The sequence below is a fragment of the Bidens hawaiensis genome, unplaced genomic scaffold, assembly GCF_021521415.1.
Source record: "Bidens hawaiensis isolate Kalapana, Puna unplaced genomic scaffold, B.hawaiensis_p1.1 tig00005481_1, whole genome shotgun sequence".
Classification (NCBI taxonomy): Eukaryota; Viridiplantae; Streptophyta; class Magnoliopsida; order Asterales; family Asteraceae; genus Bidens; species Bidens hawaiensis.
Window position 1 is genome coordinate 158,045 of NW_027491350.1, and position 23,215 is coordinate 181,259.

The following is a 23,215-nucleotide window of genomic DNA, read 5'->3' on the forward strand; positions in this document are numbered from 1 at the left end:
AATTTTTTATAGTCAAGGATTTTGTATGCATATTTGAGTGTGATATTACCTTATAAAGCATCCCAATCATAAATTCCGTTTATACTTATTTTTAAACTTCATAAAAACTTTCAATGAAATACGCTTAATTACCGCTAATTAGAACCCCTAAATTAGAAAACAATAAGAAGACAACAACGAGTCGATGAGACTTCATTTATGGTGTTAGCGGTGGTGGGCATGTGGGGTTAATAATTAGATGCTTCGTAGACTACGATACGATTTAAAAAATTACACACAAACATTACTTGCAGGATTTCTCCTTCACATACCCAAGTTGCTTTCTAATATTATTATCAGTATGTTTTATCTCCCGTATTACGAGTGTTGTTTTTCATTATTCGTTTTTAATATTTATTTATATATATTTGGATTTTAATTTTATTTATTGTAAGAAAGTTAATAATTAATATACTTAAAGTTTGATGATAAAATGGTTTCACAAATAAATGATATGTTATAATCCGGTTTAAAAGATATCTGGGTTTGGTGATACCCATTACCCGTTTGTTTTCTTTATTATAAAATTGTTTCTTAATTATAAATAATATCTTTTTTTTAAATAAAATAGGATATTAGTTTTTAGTATATCCCTATTTTATAGGATTTTCATATCAAATATTTTATGAGATTAATTTTTAATATAATGAGATGTTATAACCCGTTTAAAAGCCATAAAGACCATACTGCAAAAAAAAAAAAGGGTAGCGGCGCAGCTTGTTGCCCGCTTGCCTTCTGTTTCGATGTAATCCAATAAACAATCATATATTATAGAAGCAATAAAGACCATACTGCAAAAAAAAAAAAAAAAAAAACCATATGGGTTTGGTGAGACCTTTACCCGTGAATTCGGGTCAAATGCGTGAGAAACCTTCATTTACAAATAAAGTAATCTGATGGCTTGAGGGAATGACTGTTTTATATTTTTCGTTTTTTAATATTTATTTTTTGAATTTTAATTTTCTTTATTGTAAAAAAATTAATAATAATAATTCATAATTCAATATTATTTTCTATATATTTTTTTTAAATATTGAAAAAGAACAAAAAAGAGTATAAAGAAAACTGTGCTGCAAATTGGGTTTTGATTTTCGAAGAAGGTGGAAGTGGGGTCTGGTTTTGTACGACTCAAAGGTCACATTCATTTACTGTAAAACAGTGGTCTGGTGGGTGGAAATAAAAGGTAAGTTTTTGATGGCCGTACGAGAAAAGGAAGACAATAATAAACAATAAAAGATAAACTTAGAAAGAAACCATTCCAATTGACTCCACCACCACCACCACCACCCCCCCTCCTTTCACATCTTCAATCAGATCTATTCCTATTACCCAGATCTCTATTTCAACTCGTTCAATATCTGCCCACCAACTGTTTGATAAAACTCCTCACTCACTTTTTCATCCATGAGCCCCTAGAGCTTGGTCAACTTTTGTTCTTTTTTGGTTGTGGTTGCATATCTTGATACATAGTTTCAAGATTACTGTACAAAGACCTCTAGTTTTGGTTCTAGGTTTGGTGTTTAGTGCTGTAGAACTCGCTAGACGCTAGTCGGGCGGTAGGGCTGGGATTAATAATACATATGTATAGTTGTATTTTATGTATAAAATTTTTAATTTTGACCAACGTTGACCAAATAGCGATTAATCGATGACCGGTAAGTAGGTACTGACTATTAATCAGATTGAAATTTATATGTAATTTGAAAATATAAAATAAAAATTTTAATTTTGACTTGACTTTGACCAAATAGTAATTAATCGGCGACTAGTCGGTGGGGTACCGACTAGCGATTAATTGGTGATTAATCGGCGCCTAGGCGTGATTTTTAAAAGCGTGGCAGTTTGATGGATCAGATTAGGGTTTGTTTGTCTGAGATGCTTTGATTTGTATAGGAATTTGGATGGAAGAAGTAGCTCCTCCTTTATATATGTACAACACAATTGGCACGAATACGATCGTCAAGAAACAAAGCATGCCGTTTCAAAGCACAAACTGTATGCTACAACAGCAGCAGCAGCAACAACAGCAGCAGTATTTTCAGAGATTAAACTCAAGTTTAGATGAGCCCAGAAATAATTGGAACCCTAGAAATTGGGAGTGGGACAGTTCAAGGCTCGTGGCTAAACCCTTGACGGAGATTTCTAATCAACAAGAAAAACAACATCATCAGCAGCATCAGTCTGTTAATAATTCAAAGGAAGAAGATACACGCCTCTTGTTACAGCTCGGTGGTGGCGGTGAAGAGGCGGTAGCCAGGCCTAGCAAGCGGGTTCGAGCTGGATCACCTGGCGGTGGTGGTGGCGGGAACTATCCTGTGTGTCAGGTTGATAACTGTAAGGAAGATCTAACGGCTGCTAAAGATTATCACCGCCGCCACAAGGTTTGTGAGGTTCATAGTAAAGCTGGAAAGGCCCTTGTTGGAAACCAGATGCAAAGATTTTGTCAACAGTGCAGCAGGTTGGTTAGTTAGTTAGTTAACTAACTCTCTTAATTTTCAATTGGGGGTAATTTGATAACTTTGTATATTGTAGGTTTCACCTTCTTTCTGAGTTTGACGAGGGAAAACGAAGTTGCAGGCGTAGGCTTGCGGGTCACAACAGGAGAAGAAGAAAAACTCAACCAGAAGATGCTGCTTCACATGTACTAAACGAAAATAATAAAAACAACGGGGATGTGAATATTGTTAATTTACTAACCGTTTTAGCTCGTGCTCAAGGTATAATTACCAAAATATCTTCTTCATTTCTTTCTTCCATTTTTTCAATAATCTAATATTTGTGGTTCTTTAAATATTAGGGAACACCAAAAACATAACCAGGAGTTCTCCACCATTACCAAACAAAGACCAACTCATGCAAATTCTTAACAAAATAAGCTCTTTGCCTGCCCCACCAGTTCCAGGAAAGTCGACTAATGTTAACCAAGAAAGTCAAAAGGTCAACACCATGGACTTGCTTGGTGTTCTGAAACCGGTGTCGGAGGTTAATTCTGGTGGAGAAAGAAGCAGTACTAGTTTTCAGTCTCGTGAAGATTCAGATTGTCAAGTGCTCGATACGCCTGTTAACTTACAGTTACAGTTATTTAGTTCATCACCTGAAAATGAAAACAGTCCGCCAAAATTAGCGTCAAGCAGGAAGTACTTCTCATCTGACAGTAGTGATCCAACTGACGACCAGTCACCGTCATCATCATCGCCACCTGTTGTGCAAAGACTTTTCCCGCCAAAAGCTAGGGGCGGCACCACCATGCCTTTTGAGCTTTTTGGTGGCACTGACAATATTTCTATTCAAAGTTCACCTCACCGATCTGGTTATGCATCTTCATCTGGATCAGACCAGTCGTCTTCCAGTTTGAATTCTGATCCTCAGGTTGTTACTATGGGAGGGATGAAGCGAGTAGGGGTTGTAGTGCGAGAAGAGAAAGAAGAAAAGAATTATTCGTTTTTTTCAGTTTAGAAAATTTTAAAATACAAAAAAATGGTTAGAAATGCAATGTTTATTATATCTATTTTAACAGTATAAAAAGTTACATAAACAAAATTCGTTTATTTATAGAACCTACACATGTGTAGGTTTTGCGTGTCATGTGTGGTATATTTTCTACACATAACCTACAGATACCTACACATGTGTAGGTAAACGTTTCAAAGTTAAAATAAATATATGAAAAAAATAGTTTAATGGTTTTATTTTATGTATATAACATAACATTTGTATGAAAGAAGTAAAAGTTTTTTAAAAATTTTAATCATTGATAGGAAAAAAATATATGATTTAAGTTTCTTCTTTCTCTTCTTGCAACAATTTAGTCTACTGTAATGAACCTCTCCCTATATGTATATTGTATATTTGTTTAATGTGAATATGTGATCTAATATATTTTGGTATTTTTTAGGATCGCACTGGGAGAATATCGTTTAAACTGTTTGACAAGGATCCAAGTCATTTGCCTGGTTCACTGCGTACACAGGTAAAACATTTATGGTAATTTTATCTTTTAAATATTTAAAACAGTTTTATTTCAACTGATTATATGATTAATTGTTATTCAGGTGTACAATTGGCTTTCTAGAAGTCCAACTGATATTGAAGGATACATAAGGCCCGGTTGCGTGGCTCTTTCAATTTATTTGTCCATGTCATCATCTTCTTGGGACCAAGTGTGTAATATCTTACTTTATTACAGCAGTGGCCTATTACTTATTAGGATATACTGAGCATTTTGTGTGTTTTTTGGCAGCTTGAGGGAAACTTTGTTCAGTATATAAATTCTCTTTTGCAAGATTCTGGCACTGATTTTTGGGAGTCTGGAAGATTCTTAGCACGTACTGAGAAACAAATAGCGTCACATAAAGATGGTTAGTTATTTTCTTGTTTTTATAGATAATTGATGTATTCAATTATGCATTACTAAAATAATAATACATGTTTAAAATAAAGGAGGTTGTAAGTATCCAAATACACTTGTAGTGTCTTGTGACTTTTAACTCGGTTCGTTTTCGGCCAACATTTAAAATTTTACTCATCTGACCCTTTAGTGATAATTTATAACCCAAATTGGTAGAACTTCTATATATTTTTTTTCTATAATTTGATATTTGTTTAATTTTATGATATATCAGGGAAGGTGCATTTGCTGAAATCTTTGAAAGCATGGAGTTTCCCACAGTTAATATCCATCTTTCCTTTGGCTGTTGTGGCTGGAAAGGAGACTTCTCTTATCCTTAGAGGCCGAAATCTAAGAACACCTGACACAAAGTATGTATTTCTTTCTATTTATTTATTATTATAATAATATTATTATGTGTGTGCTGTTTTATAACTAATTGGATTTTTAAATATGATGCCATGCCATATTGCAGAATTTATTGCACCCACGCAGATGGACATACATTGGAAGAAGCAACAGAATCAGAATCCGCCAATCAAGAATCTGCATTGGATGTAATACGCACATGCAGCTTTAAAGTGTCCGCCCCGCGTACATTTGGTCGATGTTTCATCGAGGTATATATATGCTATTATAAACAACTGGAACTTTTGACCCATCCATAATTTTGACCCATTCAGTTTGTGTTTCATCTCTCAACCGGTCAGACTATTAATATGAAAAGTAGCTTAAGTGAACGTGTTGCAAGCTTGCACATATATAAGAGATATAAGTATACAACCTCCTAAATAACTTTATTTAAAAAGTAAATTATTTGTAAAATCGGATTTCCTCTTAAGCAACCCTACATATTTCACTAATAACACAGTTTAGTCCCTATTTTTGTGATCAACTCGAGTCCTCAGAAGATTTTTTTTTTTTAATAAAAATATATACTTTTTGTGAGGGGGGAGGGGTTAAGTCCTCAAATTTTGTTTTTGATTGACTCATAAGTAGGGTTTCTTCAGAGAGTTAAAAACTTTGGACAATGTCTGTCAGGTCAACCCGTATTGACCCAAACAAAACTGTTGTTTGACACATTTTGCCACTTTATGGATCTGTTTTTGGTAAAAATGATTGAATCTTATTGTGGGAACAGGTAGAGAACGGTTTAAGAGGTACAAGCTTTCCTATAATTATAGCCGATGCAACTCTCTGCCAAGAGTTAAGGCTTCTCGAGTCTGAATTTGTGGAGTTTGTAAACGGTCAACCAAATCCAATGCAAGAAATCTTGCACTATCTAAACGAGCTTGGGTGGCTTTTTCAAAGTAAAGAAGGAAATTCCGATTATACCCTTACTCGGTTCAAATTTCTACTTGTATTCTCTGTGGAAAGGGATTTTGTGGCTTTGGTGAAAACCCTTTTGGGAATTTTATTCCAAAAAAGGTCGGGCATTACAGATGATGAGTCATCATTGGAGATGCTATCTGGGATTAATCTTTTAAACAGGGCTGTTAAAAGAAAGTGCAAGGATATGGTTGATTTGCTCATACATTATTCGATGGTTGACACTCAAATGAGTTCTAGAAAGTATGTTTTCCCGCCAAACCTGGCAGGACCCGGCGGCATTACACCCTTGCATTTGGCGGCTTGCACGTCTGATTCAGATGATATTGTTGATGCTTTGACAAATGACCCACAAGAGGTACATGCCACATATGTTTCTTGGCATTTACTTTTTTATAAAAAATATGAAATTTTTCTGTAGATTTCTTAGAACGATCTCAACTTAGAAAAATTATTATTTAAAATATTGATATTGAATCATAAGCTTTTTATAAAGTTTGGATCATTATTGAAATTATATAATTTAAAAAAAGGTGGACTGTAATTTTATAAGATGTAATAAACATGCATAAGTTCTTTTGATTCATTTTATTTAAAAAATTGGATGATTATTGAAATAATATAGAAATGTTTGGACTATCATTTTAAAAGACGTAATAAACATGCATATATTCTCTTGAATCGTTTTTATTCAAAAACTGTCGATTAATATTGAAATAATATGATTTTTATAAAGTTTGGATTATAATTTTAAAAGATGTAATAAACATGCATAAATTAACTTGAATCGCTTTATCAAAGATTTCAGATTATTAAACATTGGACAAAAAGTGTCCCGGATCAACACTAACCCGACAACTAACGCTTTCTGATCATTTTGGCCCGTGCAGATCGGGCTGCTGAGCTGGAATTCTTCATTAGATGCTAACGGGATGTCTCCATTCATATACGCATCTATGAGAAACAACAACTCATACAATACACTGGTGGCCCGTAAGCTAGCAGACCGAATAGCCCATCAAGTATCGGTACGAATGCCAACCGAGATCGAACTCCAAACAAGAACAGGGGATCACCAGGAGCTTAGTTTCAGAATAAGAGACCAAACACCAAAATCCTGTTCAAAATGTGCACAAGTGGCTGCAGCATACTCCAGGCGGATCCCGGGTTCACAAGGGCTACTTCACCGGCCTTACGTACACTCAATGCTTGCAATAGCTGCTGTGTGTGTATGTGTGTGTCTCTTCCTTCGTGGGGCCCCTGATATCGGTCTCGTTGCACCGTTTAAATGGGAAAATTTGGACTTTGGTCCGATGTAGATTAAAACAATAAGTAGGTTTATTTTAGGTTATAAGTTAACTTTTGGAAAGGATATAATAAACAAAACAGGCTAATTAACTAGTGTTTTCTTTTTTGAAATATGCAAGTTTATAATATGGTAGTTAGTGTTGTCTTGTTTCTGTATATCGTTTTGGCAGATGTAAAGGATGGTATTTTTATCTCTTGTTTTCTACTTGTTTAGTTGATTTATTAGTATTATGATTCATGCTTATGTTATTCATGAAGAAAAAAAATCAAGTCCCGGTCGATAATAAAACTCAAAAAACTGATTACAACTCTCAAAGCCAAACTTGGATTGTCTCTTCTTGATAAGCTCTAACTCGGTTGCATCTCGTGTGCGTCTCTAGTTGAACCCTAACTCTGTTGCATCTCACTCTTCTAGATGAACCCTAACTCGGTTACATCTACATCTTGCGTGATCATAACTTGGTTTATATAGACTAACCATAACTTGGTTTATATAAACTCATCTTACTTGCTAACCAAGACATTACCGATTATAATTACAAAATAATTAGTAAACATGACCAATTATGACCTACTTATCAATATCGGTTACTCAAGTTCACCGATTTATGACCAGAAGTCCCAAATTACTTTCAAAAGAAAAAATCCATTTTTTATTGGTTTTGTTTTGGAGCATTAAAGTAACACAGATGGCTGAGCGATGCTTCTTGAGGACCTACATTAAATGATACTGTAGGATTAGTTTTGTTATTTCATTAGATTAAAAATTATATGAGAAAGGTTACAAAGTCATCTGATTTGATGGATAAGGGATTACGTGTTAAGTGTAAAAATGACTTCTATTATTTATTTATAAAATGCCACAAAAGTTCAAACGGATATTCCAATATTCCATAAAGATGTTCGATACGTTGAATTCAATATAGCTACAAGAATAATATGATGTCTATTCTTTCCTAGTTCTTGTAAACAATTGATAATAATGCATTACTTGGTTAATACTTGAACCATCCATAACACGAGCAAGATGATGATGTCAAAAAAGAAAAAAAAATATGCTTTTACGTTGAAACTGTCTTTTTAACAAATCTTCTCTCTTCTCTTCTCCTCTTTATAGGCGGTACTTCCTTCGTTGAGCCCACCCATCTTATCTAGAAGGATGATCACAACTCTCTCTTCCACGTTCCAATTGCTTGTTATATATGCACTCTTCCACATCAGACAAAGGGCCTCCATGTATTAGTATTGATCAACTAGCATTTAACACGTACTTTCATTTTGTTGATAGAATCCAACTAATCATATATACGAGTGATGGAGTCAAATTTTCTGTTTATTGATGTCAACATGTTTCAATTCTCGTTTGACATTTGTAAGAGCATTGACAATGGAGTTCGCATCCCCCTGTCTAATACCTAAATGTTTAAAAAAAAATTATAATTCTATTCATTTTCACTCCTATATTGGATTCCCCGTCCCTTACACATCCCTTGATTTTTTTTTCAAACACCGTTTAGAACTTCCCTCGATACCTTAGTCAGCCTTCCTGAGACGGAATGTCAACCGTCCATACTGATTTTGACTCTTCAAGCCTGACCTGACTCACCTATAAACACTATCGAGGAGGAAATCCACCAACATGGGAAAACCCCTGAGCTATGTTTCGAACTTGAGACCTCAAGAATCCCAAACTTTAACCATCACCCACATGTCAATGATCCCAAACTTTAACCGTCAATATTCATCCTCATCTTATATTTTAACTAGGGTTTAGGACCTCGCACTTCGCGACGGGACGGTTAGATCAACAAAAAAAAAATAGCAAAAGCGTTAAACCATAAACTCGCTGCAAGTCGACGCGAGGTCAGTCTGTATCAAGTTACGACATCGAAACTAAACAAAAGAAATAAGCCCGTCAATGCCAAAATACAACAAATTATCATATATATAACCAAAAAAAAACGGGCACATTACAACTACGAACCAACACAAATTCGGTTAGTATCAGGCGGTACCTACACAAATTCGTAAACATAAATTAGTAAGCCAAAAAAATATTTTTTAAAGATGGGGTATCAAACGTTGAAACGCGTATATAAAATTATGCAATGATGGGATATTTTTAAACCATGAAAAACGTTTCGCTCATTGAAAGGACGAACTATAAAAAATATGAAAGCAAAGTTTAAGAAAATCGTTTAACCGACAAATAACCATGTAAAACTGACACTTGGCCAAGTTTACTGTTAAAAAAATATAGTTTGTTATAAATAATTTAATTAGTTGAAACAAAAAGTAAAATAAAAAGAATAAAAGCCATCATTTTTATTTATGGCTAGTAATTTAGTGGTTATAATTAATAAAATATTAAAAAATTGAATAGTGAATTGAATAGTAACTTTGCGAGGAGGATTAAATCTCCTTTGTTAATATATATACTAGTACTGGGGCCCGTGCGTTGCGCTGGGTCGATGATTCTATCCATAGGATCAATGTAATAGAACTCACTCGTTGCGACTACCGTTTAATCATACAAAAAGAATATGTAAAAACATTAAAACACATTGCGTCTACTTATAGGTATTTAAATCCGTGGTTTGCGGCAAATTGTTAATCCATAGTAAGAACAAACGTAAAAAATGTTGAAACACGCACTCTTATTAACTCGGGCATTATAGCCGTGCTATCATTATTTGCTGTTGATTATATATTTTGGGTCGTCAAAAAAATAACTACTTCCCAAAAAAAAAAATTAAAGCAATTAAGACTTCAAACGTATAAAGTATAAAACCTCATACTTTAATAGTTAGAGCATTCTCAGCCCATTCCTTTAAAATATGTGAGAAGAATTTGTAAATTATATGGTATGGTTATGAGTGGTTGTGAGTAGGGGAGTGAGAAACTGTTATAGGGGAAAGTTAAATTTGAGGATTCATATTCATACCCTATAATTTTTTAATATTATTGAAAAGTGGATGTGAGTGAAGGAAAGAGAAAATATAACGATAAAGGTATAAAAAATATTATTTAATTAAACAGGAGAGAGAAAAAATGGTAATTTATAGTGTAATTATATAATATATATGGATATAGGGTAGGGAATGAACTGAGAATGCTCTTATACACGTAATAACATGAAATTCAATTTTAATTTTTTTAGATACATTGGAGACATAAAGTATGAGTTTATAGACTTCAAAGTTCATCTAGAAATACTTATTTTTTTAAACTAAAATTATTATTAAAATATATTGTTGACAAACTTTAGTGGCTAATTTTGTAATATTTGGAAATGTGTTGAATACATGTTAGAGATTTGGTGAAGTATATACTCTTGCTTATATAGCTTATATAATAGGGTCAAGTTATTATACAAAGAAAGACAAAAATGAAAAGTATGAGAAAGATTTATAGCGACACAAAAAAATCATTTAAAAAATAAATAAAAAATCATAACTCAAAATTTAATAAAAAAACAAAAAAAAAATAAAAACACAAAAATATTTCCACCGTCTTCCTCGTTCTTAAAAAAATGTCGAGGGAAAAAGATCATTGTGTCTTTTTGTTTATCATTGTGTTTTATGTTCATTTTCGTCATTGATTGCTTCTTTTTTCTTTGACATTGTGTTATGTTAGTCAACATTGTGTTATATTTTGTTCGGCATTGTATTATATTTTACGATTTATTGTGCATTTTTTAGTTATAATTGTGTCTTTTGTTCATTTTCGTCATTGTGTCTTTTGTCTTTACATTGTGGATTTTTTTTTTGAACGAGAATGACGAGGAAAACATTTTTGTTTTTTTTTATTTTTTATTTATATTTTGAGTTATGATTTTTTTTATTAATTTTTTGAAATTTTTTAGGAGTTTTTGTGTCATACCCCAACCTAAGGCGGAAATGCCGGGGCGTGATCCGATTGCTCACAGCTCGAAGATACTATCATACATAAAATGTGACAATATCTAATTAATTATTTTATTAAATGAATGCACACAATATCCAAATATAACAAACAAGTTAAATACATGAATGTAAGTTCAAATAATGATTATCTTGTTTATATCCTAATGTCTTGTCTAAGTGTCCAACTTCAATCTTCAATACAAGCAACCTGCATATGCGTAGAAAATGGAGTTTGTCAACAACACATGTTGAGTGAGATGATCACCAATTTTGACACAACAAATAGTTATATAATAAATAAATAATAAATGATAAATATTAAATACGCAAACAAACACATGTGATAGTAATCAATCAAATCATAACAAAACATATATCAACCATAAACAAAACCAAGACTAACACAAGACTTGCTAGTGTGCCAATGAATCGTTGCCAAGCGAATCGGGCATTGATTACGATGACTAAAGTTGTCGTTTTACCTTCGCCAAGTGAATCGGGTTCCGGTTACTAAGACGGTCGTATGATCATACTAATGGGAACCCTATACAAGGGGATATGTTGGACCTCTCCGACAGTGATAGAATATACACATAAGCAAATAACAATTAGCAAATAGCATTTAATTGATACACACACAATGATTATGTTTGCGAGTTTGTGTGTGTGTATATATATATATATATATATGATAAAAAATATGAGTAAGTACGCATACGTCCCCAAAACGTTTTGAAAATAGTGTATAAAAAGGGGAATGATCAAACTCACCTTAAATTAACGACAAGCGATTAATAAATGTGATTAAACGAGCTAACGAATAAGCGATTCGTCCACTACACGTCAAATGTTATAAACGATCAAAATCTGAATAATTGAGATATGATAATACAAGTAAAAACGAACTTGTGGCCGCTAGAATCAATCCAAACGAACGTTTAGAACTCTAGATATGTTATATTTAAGATTTAAGCGAGCTGGTACTGACCAGAATCCGAACAGCGAGTCGGAAGTCGGGTTTTGGTCAGTAGCCTTAAAATTACATTACGAGAATAAAAGTCTTCTGAACCAAACGCTTTGTGATCACAAATCATTCTCACCCTTCTTATTTTTATCTACCTTTTTAGTTTAACCTTTCCCTCTGTAAGAAAATTGTAATAAAAGCTTCCAAAGTTATTCTAAAAATGAATAGTAAAACACACCCTGAGAGAAAAGTTCCTAATTAATATATACTTAATATGGTTTAAGTTATTCTACAAAATAAGACAAAAATGAGAATGATGAGAAGGATTTGTAGCCACATAAAAAAACCTTTCAAAAAATTAATAAAAAAATCATAACTTAAAATTTAATAACAAAAAAAATGTTTCCAGTGTCTTCCTCCTTCTTAAAAAAACACAATGTTGAGGGAAAAAATGTCATTGTGCCTTTTTGTTTATCATTGTGTTTTGTGTCTATTTTTCTTATTTATTGTGTCTTTTTTCTTGACATTGTGTTTTTTTCTTGATATTGTGTTATGTTACTCGACATTATGTTATATTTTGTTCGGCATTGCGCTATACTTTGCAATCTATTGTGTCTTTTTTAAGTTATAATTGTGTCTTTTGTTCATTTTTCATCATTGTGTCTTTTCGGGGTTTTTTTTGAACGACAATAGCGGGGGAAACATTTTATTTTTTTAAATGTTTTCGGATTCTATTTATATTTTGAGTTTATTATTATTATTTTTTGAATTTTTTTAGGGGATTTATGTGTGGTTACAAATCTTTCTCACGCTTCTATTTTTGTATCCTTTTGTGTTTTAACTTTTCTCTTGATAATAGTAGTAGTAGTAGTAATAGTAACAATAATAATAATAATTGTTAAAAATAAATAACCATTAAATACGTAGTTTATATTTAGGTTGAAAATAGTCTACGTTTATAACAGCTATAGTCTGTTAATGACTTAAGATCTTATTATAAATATAAGTACAAAATAATAAAAACGCATCAACTCTTGTTTCTTAATAATTTATTGTCTTTATTTTCTTCATAGACATACCATTAATAATTAAGTTTTTTTTAAGGATGCCACACACGTATTGGCATGTAAGATCATGTATAAGAAACATGTTGTATCTGGTATGAAAACACACACAAAAGAAAGCAAAAAAAAAAAAAACACTATATAGTTAAAAATATATAAATTACTTGCTTGTTAATCGTCTCAATATATTTGTTGTTAAGGATTGAAATTAAATAAAAGATAACACAAAATAAAGTTTATAGCTTATATTTTTTCGAGAATCCAATGTGATGTCTCAAAATCTCGCTACTTTTGATGATTGATTCGAAAGATCGTTGAAACTACCACATGTTATTCATATGCATCATTACACTATGATCACGTGATCAGTGTTCTCGAGACTCGTAGTTTGATTTCGACAAGATTTTTGGTTATATTGAATGAATCTAGCCAATTTTAATTAAACGTATAAATTTTTTTAAAAAATTCCAATGGCTTTTAAACTTCAGTAACCAAATTAAAAACTATAATATAAAGTTTATAGCTTTGTTTTTTTTGTTCACCATTGATCCTAATATTATGTTAATCCTTTTTTAACTTGCACTAACTACTAAACTCATGAAAGAACTTGGGCTATCTCTGAATATACCGCTACAAAAAGAGAGTAGCTATATAAACACAACTCCAAAAGTGTACACTAGCGTGCATGTCATATCATACAGATTATAGAGGGCCGGCTTCGAGAATTTAAATGTCTCGGCCGAACCGAAATAAAAAGGCCCATATGCCGTATAAAAAATAACGAAATATATAAGCTAATTTTTTTAATTTTATGGATAAAAAAAAGTTTGGGCTCAATATATTTAGGATGATTAAGATTCATACATATTTTATAATCTTGTTTTCAAATATATATAATAAATTTGGCCTCTGAAAATTACGGGCCTCTGCTAAACGTTTAGCTTGCACTACCCTAGGGTCAGCCAAGTTGTTTACCATGCTACTAGAACTCCAAATCTATTAAGAAATGATAACAATATGTATGCGTGTTAACAAAACTGAGAAATCTTTTGATAAGAAAAATATTGTTAACTAATAATTCAATTATATATTCTGTTAAAAGTATAGATAATAGTTAAAGTAAAATTGAATATGGATAGTTTAAAAAAATTCTTAATTTTCTATCATGTTAAAAGGATAAAAATACTTTATAAAACTCAAATAGAATTTTTATTTCAAAAATTTATTACAATCCTCCTCATTTCCTTTTTTCATTAAAATATTATATTAATACGTAAAGAATAGCAGCTTATAGCTTATAACCTTATTGATGAGAGAATCATTTCCATTATTATTTCATCTTCACAATAACCTTATTCTTTTCATAATATACCTCATCTTTTTCACGGTATAACCGGTTCAATAGGCCGATATGTCCCGGTTTTTAAAACATTGCTCTACGGTCACCGGAAAATTTTCCGACTTGTCTTTTTCTTTTCTATTAGTTCTACTACTTTTTCAACAATAGATTGAAATGTCAAACTACCATAACGATGGCAACTCTCCGGTGATTCTAACGTGCCCCCGAAAAAGCCGTGCATCGACCGTGTGTCCGACTTGCACCACCCTAGAGCCGGCCATGAGACTATATGCTGACATACAATCGTATGATGTCAAATCAAGTTCGTACTTAGTGACCTATGACATGGAAAGAAAATAATCATTTTTGTTATAAGATACTGTCACCGCCTCATCGATCATTCATTTGCCAATCAAATATGTTATTCGAGCAACTTGATTTGACGTTCATACAACGTACAACCATATTTGCCAGTCATACAACCCATCGATAACTTTCCCCCTTGTTAATATCCTATTCAGACCATACAACCCGCATGACACACCACTAGTGTTTGCATAACCCATCAGATTAGAGCTACATATTAAAACCAGTTTGAAATCTGAATCCCGTTTTCACCTCCAATCGAAACGGGTATCGGTTAAACCCGGGTTCAATCCAATTTGTTTTTAGTTTATTTAAAAACAGATATCTAAATATCTAATAATAATAATAATAATAATCGGGAATTCGGAATAGGTTATAAAAACGGGTCGGGTTGAGGCAGAATCCGGTGTGTATTTGAATTGAGATGCAGCCTGCCTAGAAATAGTGAAGTCTTTCTATCGATCAGAGTGTCGTCTGTCTGCCGTTAGCAGCAAACACTGAAGAAGTCTGTAGCCGCCGGCTGTTGTTGTTCTCTTCAGGTCAACTTCACCATTGCTGTCTGTCTGTCCGTTCACTCGTAGGCAGCGGAATTAACCATCGCAGTTGCAGCAGGTATTTTATCATCATCTTATTATTATTATGTAATTGTTTGTTTTAGGTTAGAACTCGTGGATGCAGGTTGCTTCTTGTTAGATCGATCTCATTCCTTTTCAATTTTCAGGCCATTAATTCATTCATTACCTGTGCATTATAATCCCGTTAGGGCAAATTGTTTGAAATTAAAATCTAGGGCTTCAGATGCTGTTGTTTAGGGTTTACTGATTTATTTAATCTAACACTGATTTAGGGTTTTGTATGTATTTGTTGCTGGATTTTTAATACCATTTATTCTAGGTTTTTTTTTTTTTTTTTGATCATTGCTTTCAGGGATACATGTATGGGCTGATATGCTCTCTTGTTGAATCTATTAAGATCGTGTTGCGTTTTTGGTTGTTTTATTTAGTTTATTGATTGCTCGTATCGCACGAAATACCAACACCTCAGAGATTTCGGTTGAACATAACTAAGTAAATAATTTTTTTTTGATAACCGAATCTTACATGGGATTTGCTGCTTCATTAGACAATGCAGTCGATAATATACATACCGACTCATTTGTAAATTAGGGCAATGTTTTAAGATTACTTGTGTATGCACTATTTGCATCAATATTAACCATAATTCAAGTTTTTTGGTTTTATCAGTTTGATTAGCTAGTTAGATGGAAACCGGAGGCAATTCTCTAGCATCTGGACCAGATGGAGTGAAGAGAAAAGTCTATTACTTTTATGACCCAGAAGTTGGAAATTACTATTATGGGCAAGGTCATCCAATGAAGCCACACAGAATTCGCATGACACACGCGCTTCTAGCTCACTATGGTTTACTACAAGACATGCATGTTGTAAAGCCTGTTCCCGCTAGAGACAAGGATCTTTGCAGGTTTCATGCTGATGATTATGTTTCCTTCTTAAGGAGCATTACTCCAGAAACACAACAAGACCAATTGAGGCAGTTAAAGCGGTTCAATGTTGGTGAAGATTGCCCTGTGTTTGATGGTCTCTACTCATTTTGTCAGACTTATGCCGGTGGTTCCGTTGGTGGGGCCGTTAAGTTGAACCATGATTACTGTGATATTGCTATAAATTGGGCAGGCGGGCTGCATCATGCTAAGAAATGCGAGGCGTCTGGTTTCTGTTACGTAAATGATATCGTGTTGTCAATTCTTGAACTTCTGAAAATGCACCAGGTTGGTCAACCTTTATTATTACAAGTTGGATACATTATATGTGTGTGTGCGTGTGTGCAGGGAGAGATTCATTATAAAACACATAAATACTGTGCGAACAAAAAGAACAAACTTGAATTGTTTAATGTTTTCTATTAATGGTTCTGCTTTTTAAAACTTTCACTTCTTACATACAAATGCCTATGTTATGTACATAACATACCATTAAACTAATTTGTTAATGCGTTTTTCTTTGACCTACACATGTGTTGGAAGTATAAGCTACAAGATTTGCACGTGTGTAGGTTCTATAAATGAACGAATTTTTTTAGAGTTTCTTTAGAATATCAGTAGACAAATAAATATTGCAAAAAAAAAAAAACGTGTTCTGCCTAAAACACTACCCAATACACACACACACATATATATGTATATACATATATTTTGAAGGTGTAAGTACAATTTGACCCGTTCCACTAAGGTCACCGAAATACTGGAACAACTTTGTATGCACTTGTCGGAAACCATTTGACCCGTTCCGTTTTTAATAAAGCACGACCCGTTTCTAACTTAATCGTTTGTTTATGTGTGCAGCGTGTGCTATATGTAGATATTGACATTCATCACGGTGATGGTGTGGAGGAAGCGTTTTACACAACTGACAGGGTCATGACGGTTTCTTTTCATAAATTTGGAGATTATTTTCCTGGTACTGGGGATATAAGAGATATTGGTTATTCAAAGGGGAAATATTATTCTTTAAATGTGCCTCTTGATGATGGCATTGATGATGAAAGTTACCAGTCGTTATTTAAGCCAATAATTGGCAAAGTTATGGAAGTTTTTAGGCCTGGTGCGGTTGTGTTACAGTGTGGTGCAGATTCTTTATCGGGGGATCGACTAGGTTGTTTTAATCTCTCGATTAAAGGTCATGCTGAATGTGTGAAATATATGAGATCGTTTAATGTGCCCTTGTTGTTGCTTGGTGGTGGAGGCTATACAATTCGAAATGTTGCCCGTTGCTGGTGCTACGAGGTGATTATTATGTTTCGTAATATAATTGCACATAGATGATAATATGCTATTAAATATTAGTTAGAAAATTGCTCAAATGGTCCATGTGGTTGACCATATTGCAAGTTTGGTCCCCAAGTTTTAATATTTGGAAACTTAGTTTAAACATGTGTGAGAGGGTTGCACGTTAATCATAGTTAGTTTTTACTGGAAAAATGATGTTACGTGCCATTTATGTGAGGTAATTGTGTCTTTTCAAATTTGGAACCCTGATAAAATACTCTTTCAAACTTCAAAACTCCAAAGGTCGACTTCATTACCAAATTTGAAATTGCACAATTACACTCACATGAATGGCACATGGACATCAATTTTCCGTTAAAAGCTAGCTGGAACTAACGGCGGGGACTAAACATGCAAATGCTTTGGACTAAGTTTGCAATCTTTAAAATCTGGGGACCAAACTTGCAAAATGGCCAAACCATAGTTTTCTTAAATATTAAAACTTTTATTTGTTTGTGCAGACTGGAGTTGCTCTTGGGATTGAACTAGAAGACAAAATGCCACAGCACGAGTACTATGAGTATTTTGGTCCTGATTATACCCTTCATGTTGCTCCAAGTAATATGGAAAATAAGAATTCACGGCAGCTGTTGGATGAAATAAGATCAAAGCTTCTTGATAATCTTTCTAAACTTCAACATGCACCTAGTGTGCAATTCCAAGAACGTCCCCCAGATACAGAATTCCCCGAGGTTTGTTACTAGCTTTAAGTCAAGTATGTAGATTTATTATCTGCAGTCAACATAGATAATATAATATATAAATAAATTTAGAACATAGATAATATGTAAATAAATTTAGATTGATATTTTTCTAGAAGTGAAATTGAAACTTATATAAGTTATTATGATATATAAAGTATGCTTCTTTTAAGAGTTTAACGATTGAAGTCTGAGAGAAGAATTACTGAATGTCTAAATGTCTGGTTTTCTATTTTTCCTGTAACTGTTGAAACCATGTGAAAAATATATATATGACTATATGTAAAAGTATATATATTTTGAAAAGCAATGCTTATAAACTTATAAATTAACATAAACTAAATTTTTAGAAAATTTATTATGGAAGAACATAGTTTAGCTACAAGCATGCGATCTTGCTTATTTAATGGTTTGAAGTTTAAACTCTAAATCTCTTTTATATAATAAAACAGCTAACGGAATAGATATGTGACTAGAAACATATAAATCTGTAATTTAGAAACAACTAAACAGCTTAGATTTGTACAATCTGTGATTGTAGAAGCATTATGCCCTATGGAGATTTTTATACAGAGATTTGTCATATATGTTATAATTGCATCCAATTGTTTGTTTGTTTCATATTTCTATTTATTTGCTTACTATTTTTCTGTTCTATGAAAACTTTTCCAGGCAGATGAAGACCAAGAAGATGGCGATCGAAGATCAGATGATTCTGATGATGAAAACGAGGGGTAATCTTTCATTTCCTAAGACAATAAAAAAAACTTTGTTTTCTTGTTTTATTTTTATATTTCTTCTTTTATTACCTTTCACTTATTTGTTCTCTTAACAGTAAGCCTGTTGTTGGACGTGTGAAGAGGGAACTTCATGATATCGAGTCTAAGGACACGGTAAGTGCAATTTTTAATCTTTAAGTTCTGTTAAATAAACTTTTTATCATATTTTGAGTGAATAAGCCATGCATTTAATTCCTTTTCTTAACAAATTAACTTAAATCCCTCTTGCTATTTTCTTAATACTATTATCTAGGTTACAAAAGCATATATTATGAGTTTTAGCTACCGGTACTTTTTTGCTTTTGTTATGGACCCTTTTATCATTTGATTATACCTATCATTTCTTCTAAAAGTGATCTAGATTGGTATTTTGAAATTATTTATCTGGTTATTACTTCTTCAATTCACAATAATCAGTTTTTATATTCATCTTGTTATTGCAACTTCAAATCACAATAATCAGTTTTTATGTTTCGCTGGTTATTGCGACTTCAAATCATAGCAATCAGTTCTTCGTGTTTAGGTGAACAAATTGCATCATTTTATTCTGATATGTGTGTTTTCAGGATGCAATAAAAGAAAGTGAACGTGCCAGCGCCAGTACTAGAGAGATGGATGCATCATTTGCTGAAATATCTTTGAAGGTAACATAAATAAATAATTAAACAAGTAAATAAGTAGTTATTTAACTTTTTTTTAAATATATATTGCCAGGCTTCAAATTCAGGTCCAGTAGCAGCGGCAGAGGTGAAAGTAGAACAAGGGAGCTCAAACAAGCCAGATCAGCCTGCTTCTGATATGATGCCATAATCGTCGCATCACATTTGGCTTTAATTTCATTTAAAATCCTAGTTATGAGAATTTATGTATTACTTTGTAGATGGAGATCATGCTTAAACATGTCATGTTACTTTATTTAAATCGACAAACATCTATGCATATGTGATTTTCGACGTTTTATTTACATATACACTTTTAAAAGAAAACTTAATTCTTAAAACTCAAACCATAAATAGCAACATACTTGCCGTCACCTCTTTGGTAGGGTGGCCAAGAGTTTTACTTTAGGTTCACATGGGTTTCATGCGTTGACGTCGCGGGTTTAAATGCCATTCATGTGTCATATTCTCAGGTTTATGCTAGGGTGAAGCACTACTAGGTGGATTAGGCTTAATGACATTGAATTCCACCAAGAGTTTTTCAAGGATTTATGTTTGTCGTTTAAAAAAATAGCAACATACATTTTGGCTTGTTTCTATGTAGTTGTGTATATGTTTGCGGCGGCAAGAGGCTAGAGACAGCCGAGCAATCTTGGAACCAATCCAGATATTCAAGCTTTGCTAAAAGTGGCTTAAGCTTTTGATCTCCTTGATTAGCTTATAAGCTGGACTCCTTTTATTATTGGAAGTAGCATCGTTTCGTGCTTTTTTTATTTGTAGGATTTACTGGGTATGTTTGTTGTTATCGTATCATGCACGCCAGAAACACCAACAGGCATTAGGTATCACCATGTGGGAATACTTTTGTGGGCTTCTAGAAGATCACGAATGGAGAAGGCAAAGATAAGAGGAATGTCACCATTGACTAACAGATTGCCAAGTGATCGCAGCCATATAACACGAGGTGAACAAGTGAATGGCAGATTCCTACATAAAAGAAAGAGATCGGGTCAGAGAAACGGGTACCTGGGTCGGGTCGGATCAGGGCAGATGTTACAGTCTCCCCTACTTTAAGAAATTTCGTCCCGAAATTTATCTCGAAGTAGGTTGCGCAGAGAACAGGTGCGGGTACTTGATCTTCATTTGATCTTCCCTTTCCCATGTAAACTCGGCTCCGCGCTTGGACTCCCAGCGAACTTTCACGATAGGGATACGACTGCGCTTGGTTTGCTTTACCTCGCGATCCATAATCTTAACAGGCTTCTCAACGAAATGCATAGTTTCATCAACTTGAACTTCATCAAGTGGAATGTGAAGGTTCTCGTCAGCTAAACACTTCTTGAGATTGGATACATGGAACGTTGGATGCACATTACTGAGCGCGGGCGGCAGGTCAAGTCTGTAGGCAACTTTTCCCACACGCGCGAGAATCTTGAATGGACCAACATAACGAGGAGCAAGCTTACCCTTCTTCCCAAAGCGGACAACACCTTTCCAAGGCGACACTTTGAGGAGAACAAGATCACCAACTTGAAATTCGAGAGGCTTTCGCCTACGATCTGCGTAACTCTTCTGTCGGCTTCTGGCAGTCAGCAGATGATCACGGATCTTGACGATTTTATCGGTTGTCTCTTGAACAAGTTCGGGTCCTGTGATTTGAGTTTCACCCACTTCGCTCCAACAGATCGGGGAGCGGCACTTACGACCGTAAAGTGCTTCAAATGGGGCCATACCGATACTGGAATGATAGCTGTTATTATAAGAGAACTCGATCAAAGGCAGGTGTGAATCCCAATTACCTCCAAAATCAAGAACACAAGATCGGAGCATATCCTCAAGAGTTTGAATAGTTCGCTCAGACTGACCGTCAGTCTGAGGATGATACGCCGTACTCATGTCCAAGCGAGTTCCTAGCGCAGATTGGAGAGATTTCCAAAAGCGAGATATAAAACGGCCATCGCGATCGGATATGATGCTCAAAGGAGTACCATGGCGGCAGACAATTTCCTTGACATAAAGCTGCGCGAGCTGCTCAACACGGTAGTTTTCACGAATGGACAGGAAGTGAGCAGACTTAGTCAAACGATCCACTATTACCCAAATGCTATCATGTTTGCTTGCTGTCAAAGGTAACTTGGTAATAAAGTCCATCGCTACACATTCCCATTTCCACGCAGGAATTTCTGGTTGTTCGAGCAAACCAGATGGGCGTTGGTGTTCAACTTTTACTTTAGAACAAGTCAGGCATCTAGCTACGAACACAGCAATATCCTTTTTCATACCGGGCCACCAATAAGTAATGCGCAAATCCTTGTACATCTTATCAGCGCCGGGATGAATGGAATACCGAGATTTATGCGCTTCACTCAGGATATCGGTGCGAAGATTCTCATCAAAGGGAATCCATATGCGATTAAGATAGCAGAGAATTCCACTCAGATTAGGGACAAAGTGTGCTTCCGCGCCACACGCTAACTCGGCGCGAAGGTTACCATTACTGATGGATGTGCGCTGCGCGTCACGAATACGCGATTCAAGGTTGCTTTGAATCGGCGCAAAGTGAAGATGCGTGCGCGGCAAAATACAGTTAAGCTGGCAGGGTTTTCGGCTGAGCGCATCGGCTACCACATTAGCCTTACCAGGATGATACCGGATCTCACAATCGTAATCGCTGATGAGTTCGTTCCATCGGCGTTGTCTCATGTTAAGTTCCTTTTGATCAAAGATATGCTGAAGGCTTTTATGGTCAGTGTAGAGGATACACTTAGTACCATAAAGGTAGTGTCTCCAGATCTTCAAGGCAAGAACAACTGCACCAAGTTCGAGGTCGTGAGTTGTATAATTCTTTTCATGAACCTTGAGTTGCCTTGATGCGTAAGCGATAACCTTGCCTCGTTGCATAAGAACACAACCGAGACCTTGGTTGGATGCATCGCAATACACGACAAAATCTTCATTACCCTCAGGTAGCGCAAGAACAGGAGCTTCACACAACAAACGCTTGAGCGTTAGAAAGGCTTCTTCTTGCTTCGAGCCCCAAATATACGGTTTACCTTTGTGCGTTAGAGCTGTTAAAGGCAAAGCGATCTTCGAGAAGTTCGAAATGAATCGCCGGTAGTAACCAGCTAAGCCCAGAAAGGAACGGATCTCGGAAGGAGAGGATGGCGTAATCCAGTTCTTGATTGCTTCAATTTTGGATGGGTCGACATGAATACCCATCTTGTTCACAATATGGCCAAGAAACTGTACTTCATCAGACCAGAATTCACACTTGGAAAGCTTAGCATAGAGTTGCTCAACTCTAAGCTTTTGCAACACCAACCGAAGATGTTGCTCGTGCTCGGCCTTGGTCTTAGAATACACCAGAACATCATCGATAAACACAATCACGAATTTATCCAAGAAAGGCCTACACACCCGATTCATTAGATCCATGAAAACGGCCGGTGCGTTGGTTAAACCGAAGGACATGACCAAGAATTCAAAATGGCCATAACGAGTTCGAAAAGCAGTCTTCGGAACATCTTCAT

General features: G+C 34.5%; 2 protein-coding genes across 2 annotated transcripts; both read left to right on the top strand.

Annotated features, from left to right (window-relative positions):
- Positions 1-1,940: 1,940 nt before the first annotated feature.
- On the top strand, positions 1,941-7,241 carry LOC143629897 (squamosa promoter-binding-like protein 16). The gene is made up of 10 exons (XM_077099044.1): positions 1,941-2,497; positions 2,572-2,756; positions 2,837-3,408; positions 3,935-4,009; positions 4,092-4,199; positions 4,280-4,397; positions 4,662-4,797; positions 4,902-5,046; positions 5,568-6,113; positions 6,646-7,241. Exons 1-10 carry the CDS (start codon positions 1,941-1,943, stop codon positions 7,072-7,074), a joined length of 2,871 nt encoding a protein of 956 aa, XP_076955159.1. The 3' UTR covers positions 7,075-7,241.
- An 8,048-nt stretch (positions 7,242-15,289) lies between these two features.
- On the top strand, positions 15,290-19,851 carry LOC143629898 (histone deacetylase 19-like). Its single transcript, XM_077099045.1, has 8 exons — positions 15,290-15,313; positions 15,946-16,490; positions 17,064-17,504; positions 18,008-18,238; positions 18,920-18,981; positions 19,083-19,140; positions 19,593-19,670; positions 19,741-19,851. The coding sequence occupies exons 2-8, from the start codon at positions 15,963-15,965 to the stop codon at positions 19,834-19,836; spliced, it is 1,494 nt and encodes a 497-aa protein (XP_076955160.1). The 5' UTR covers positions 15,290-15,313; positions 15,946-15,962; the 3' UTR covers positions 19,837-19,851.
- The last annotated feature ends 3,364 nt before the right edge of the window (positions 19,852-23,215 follow it).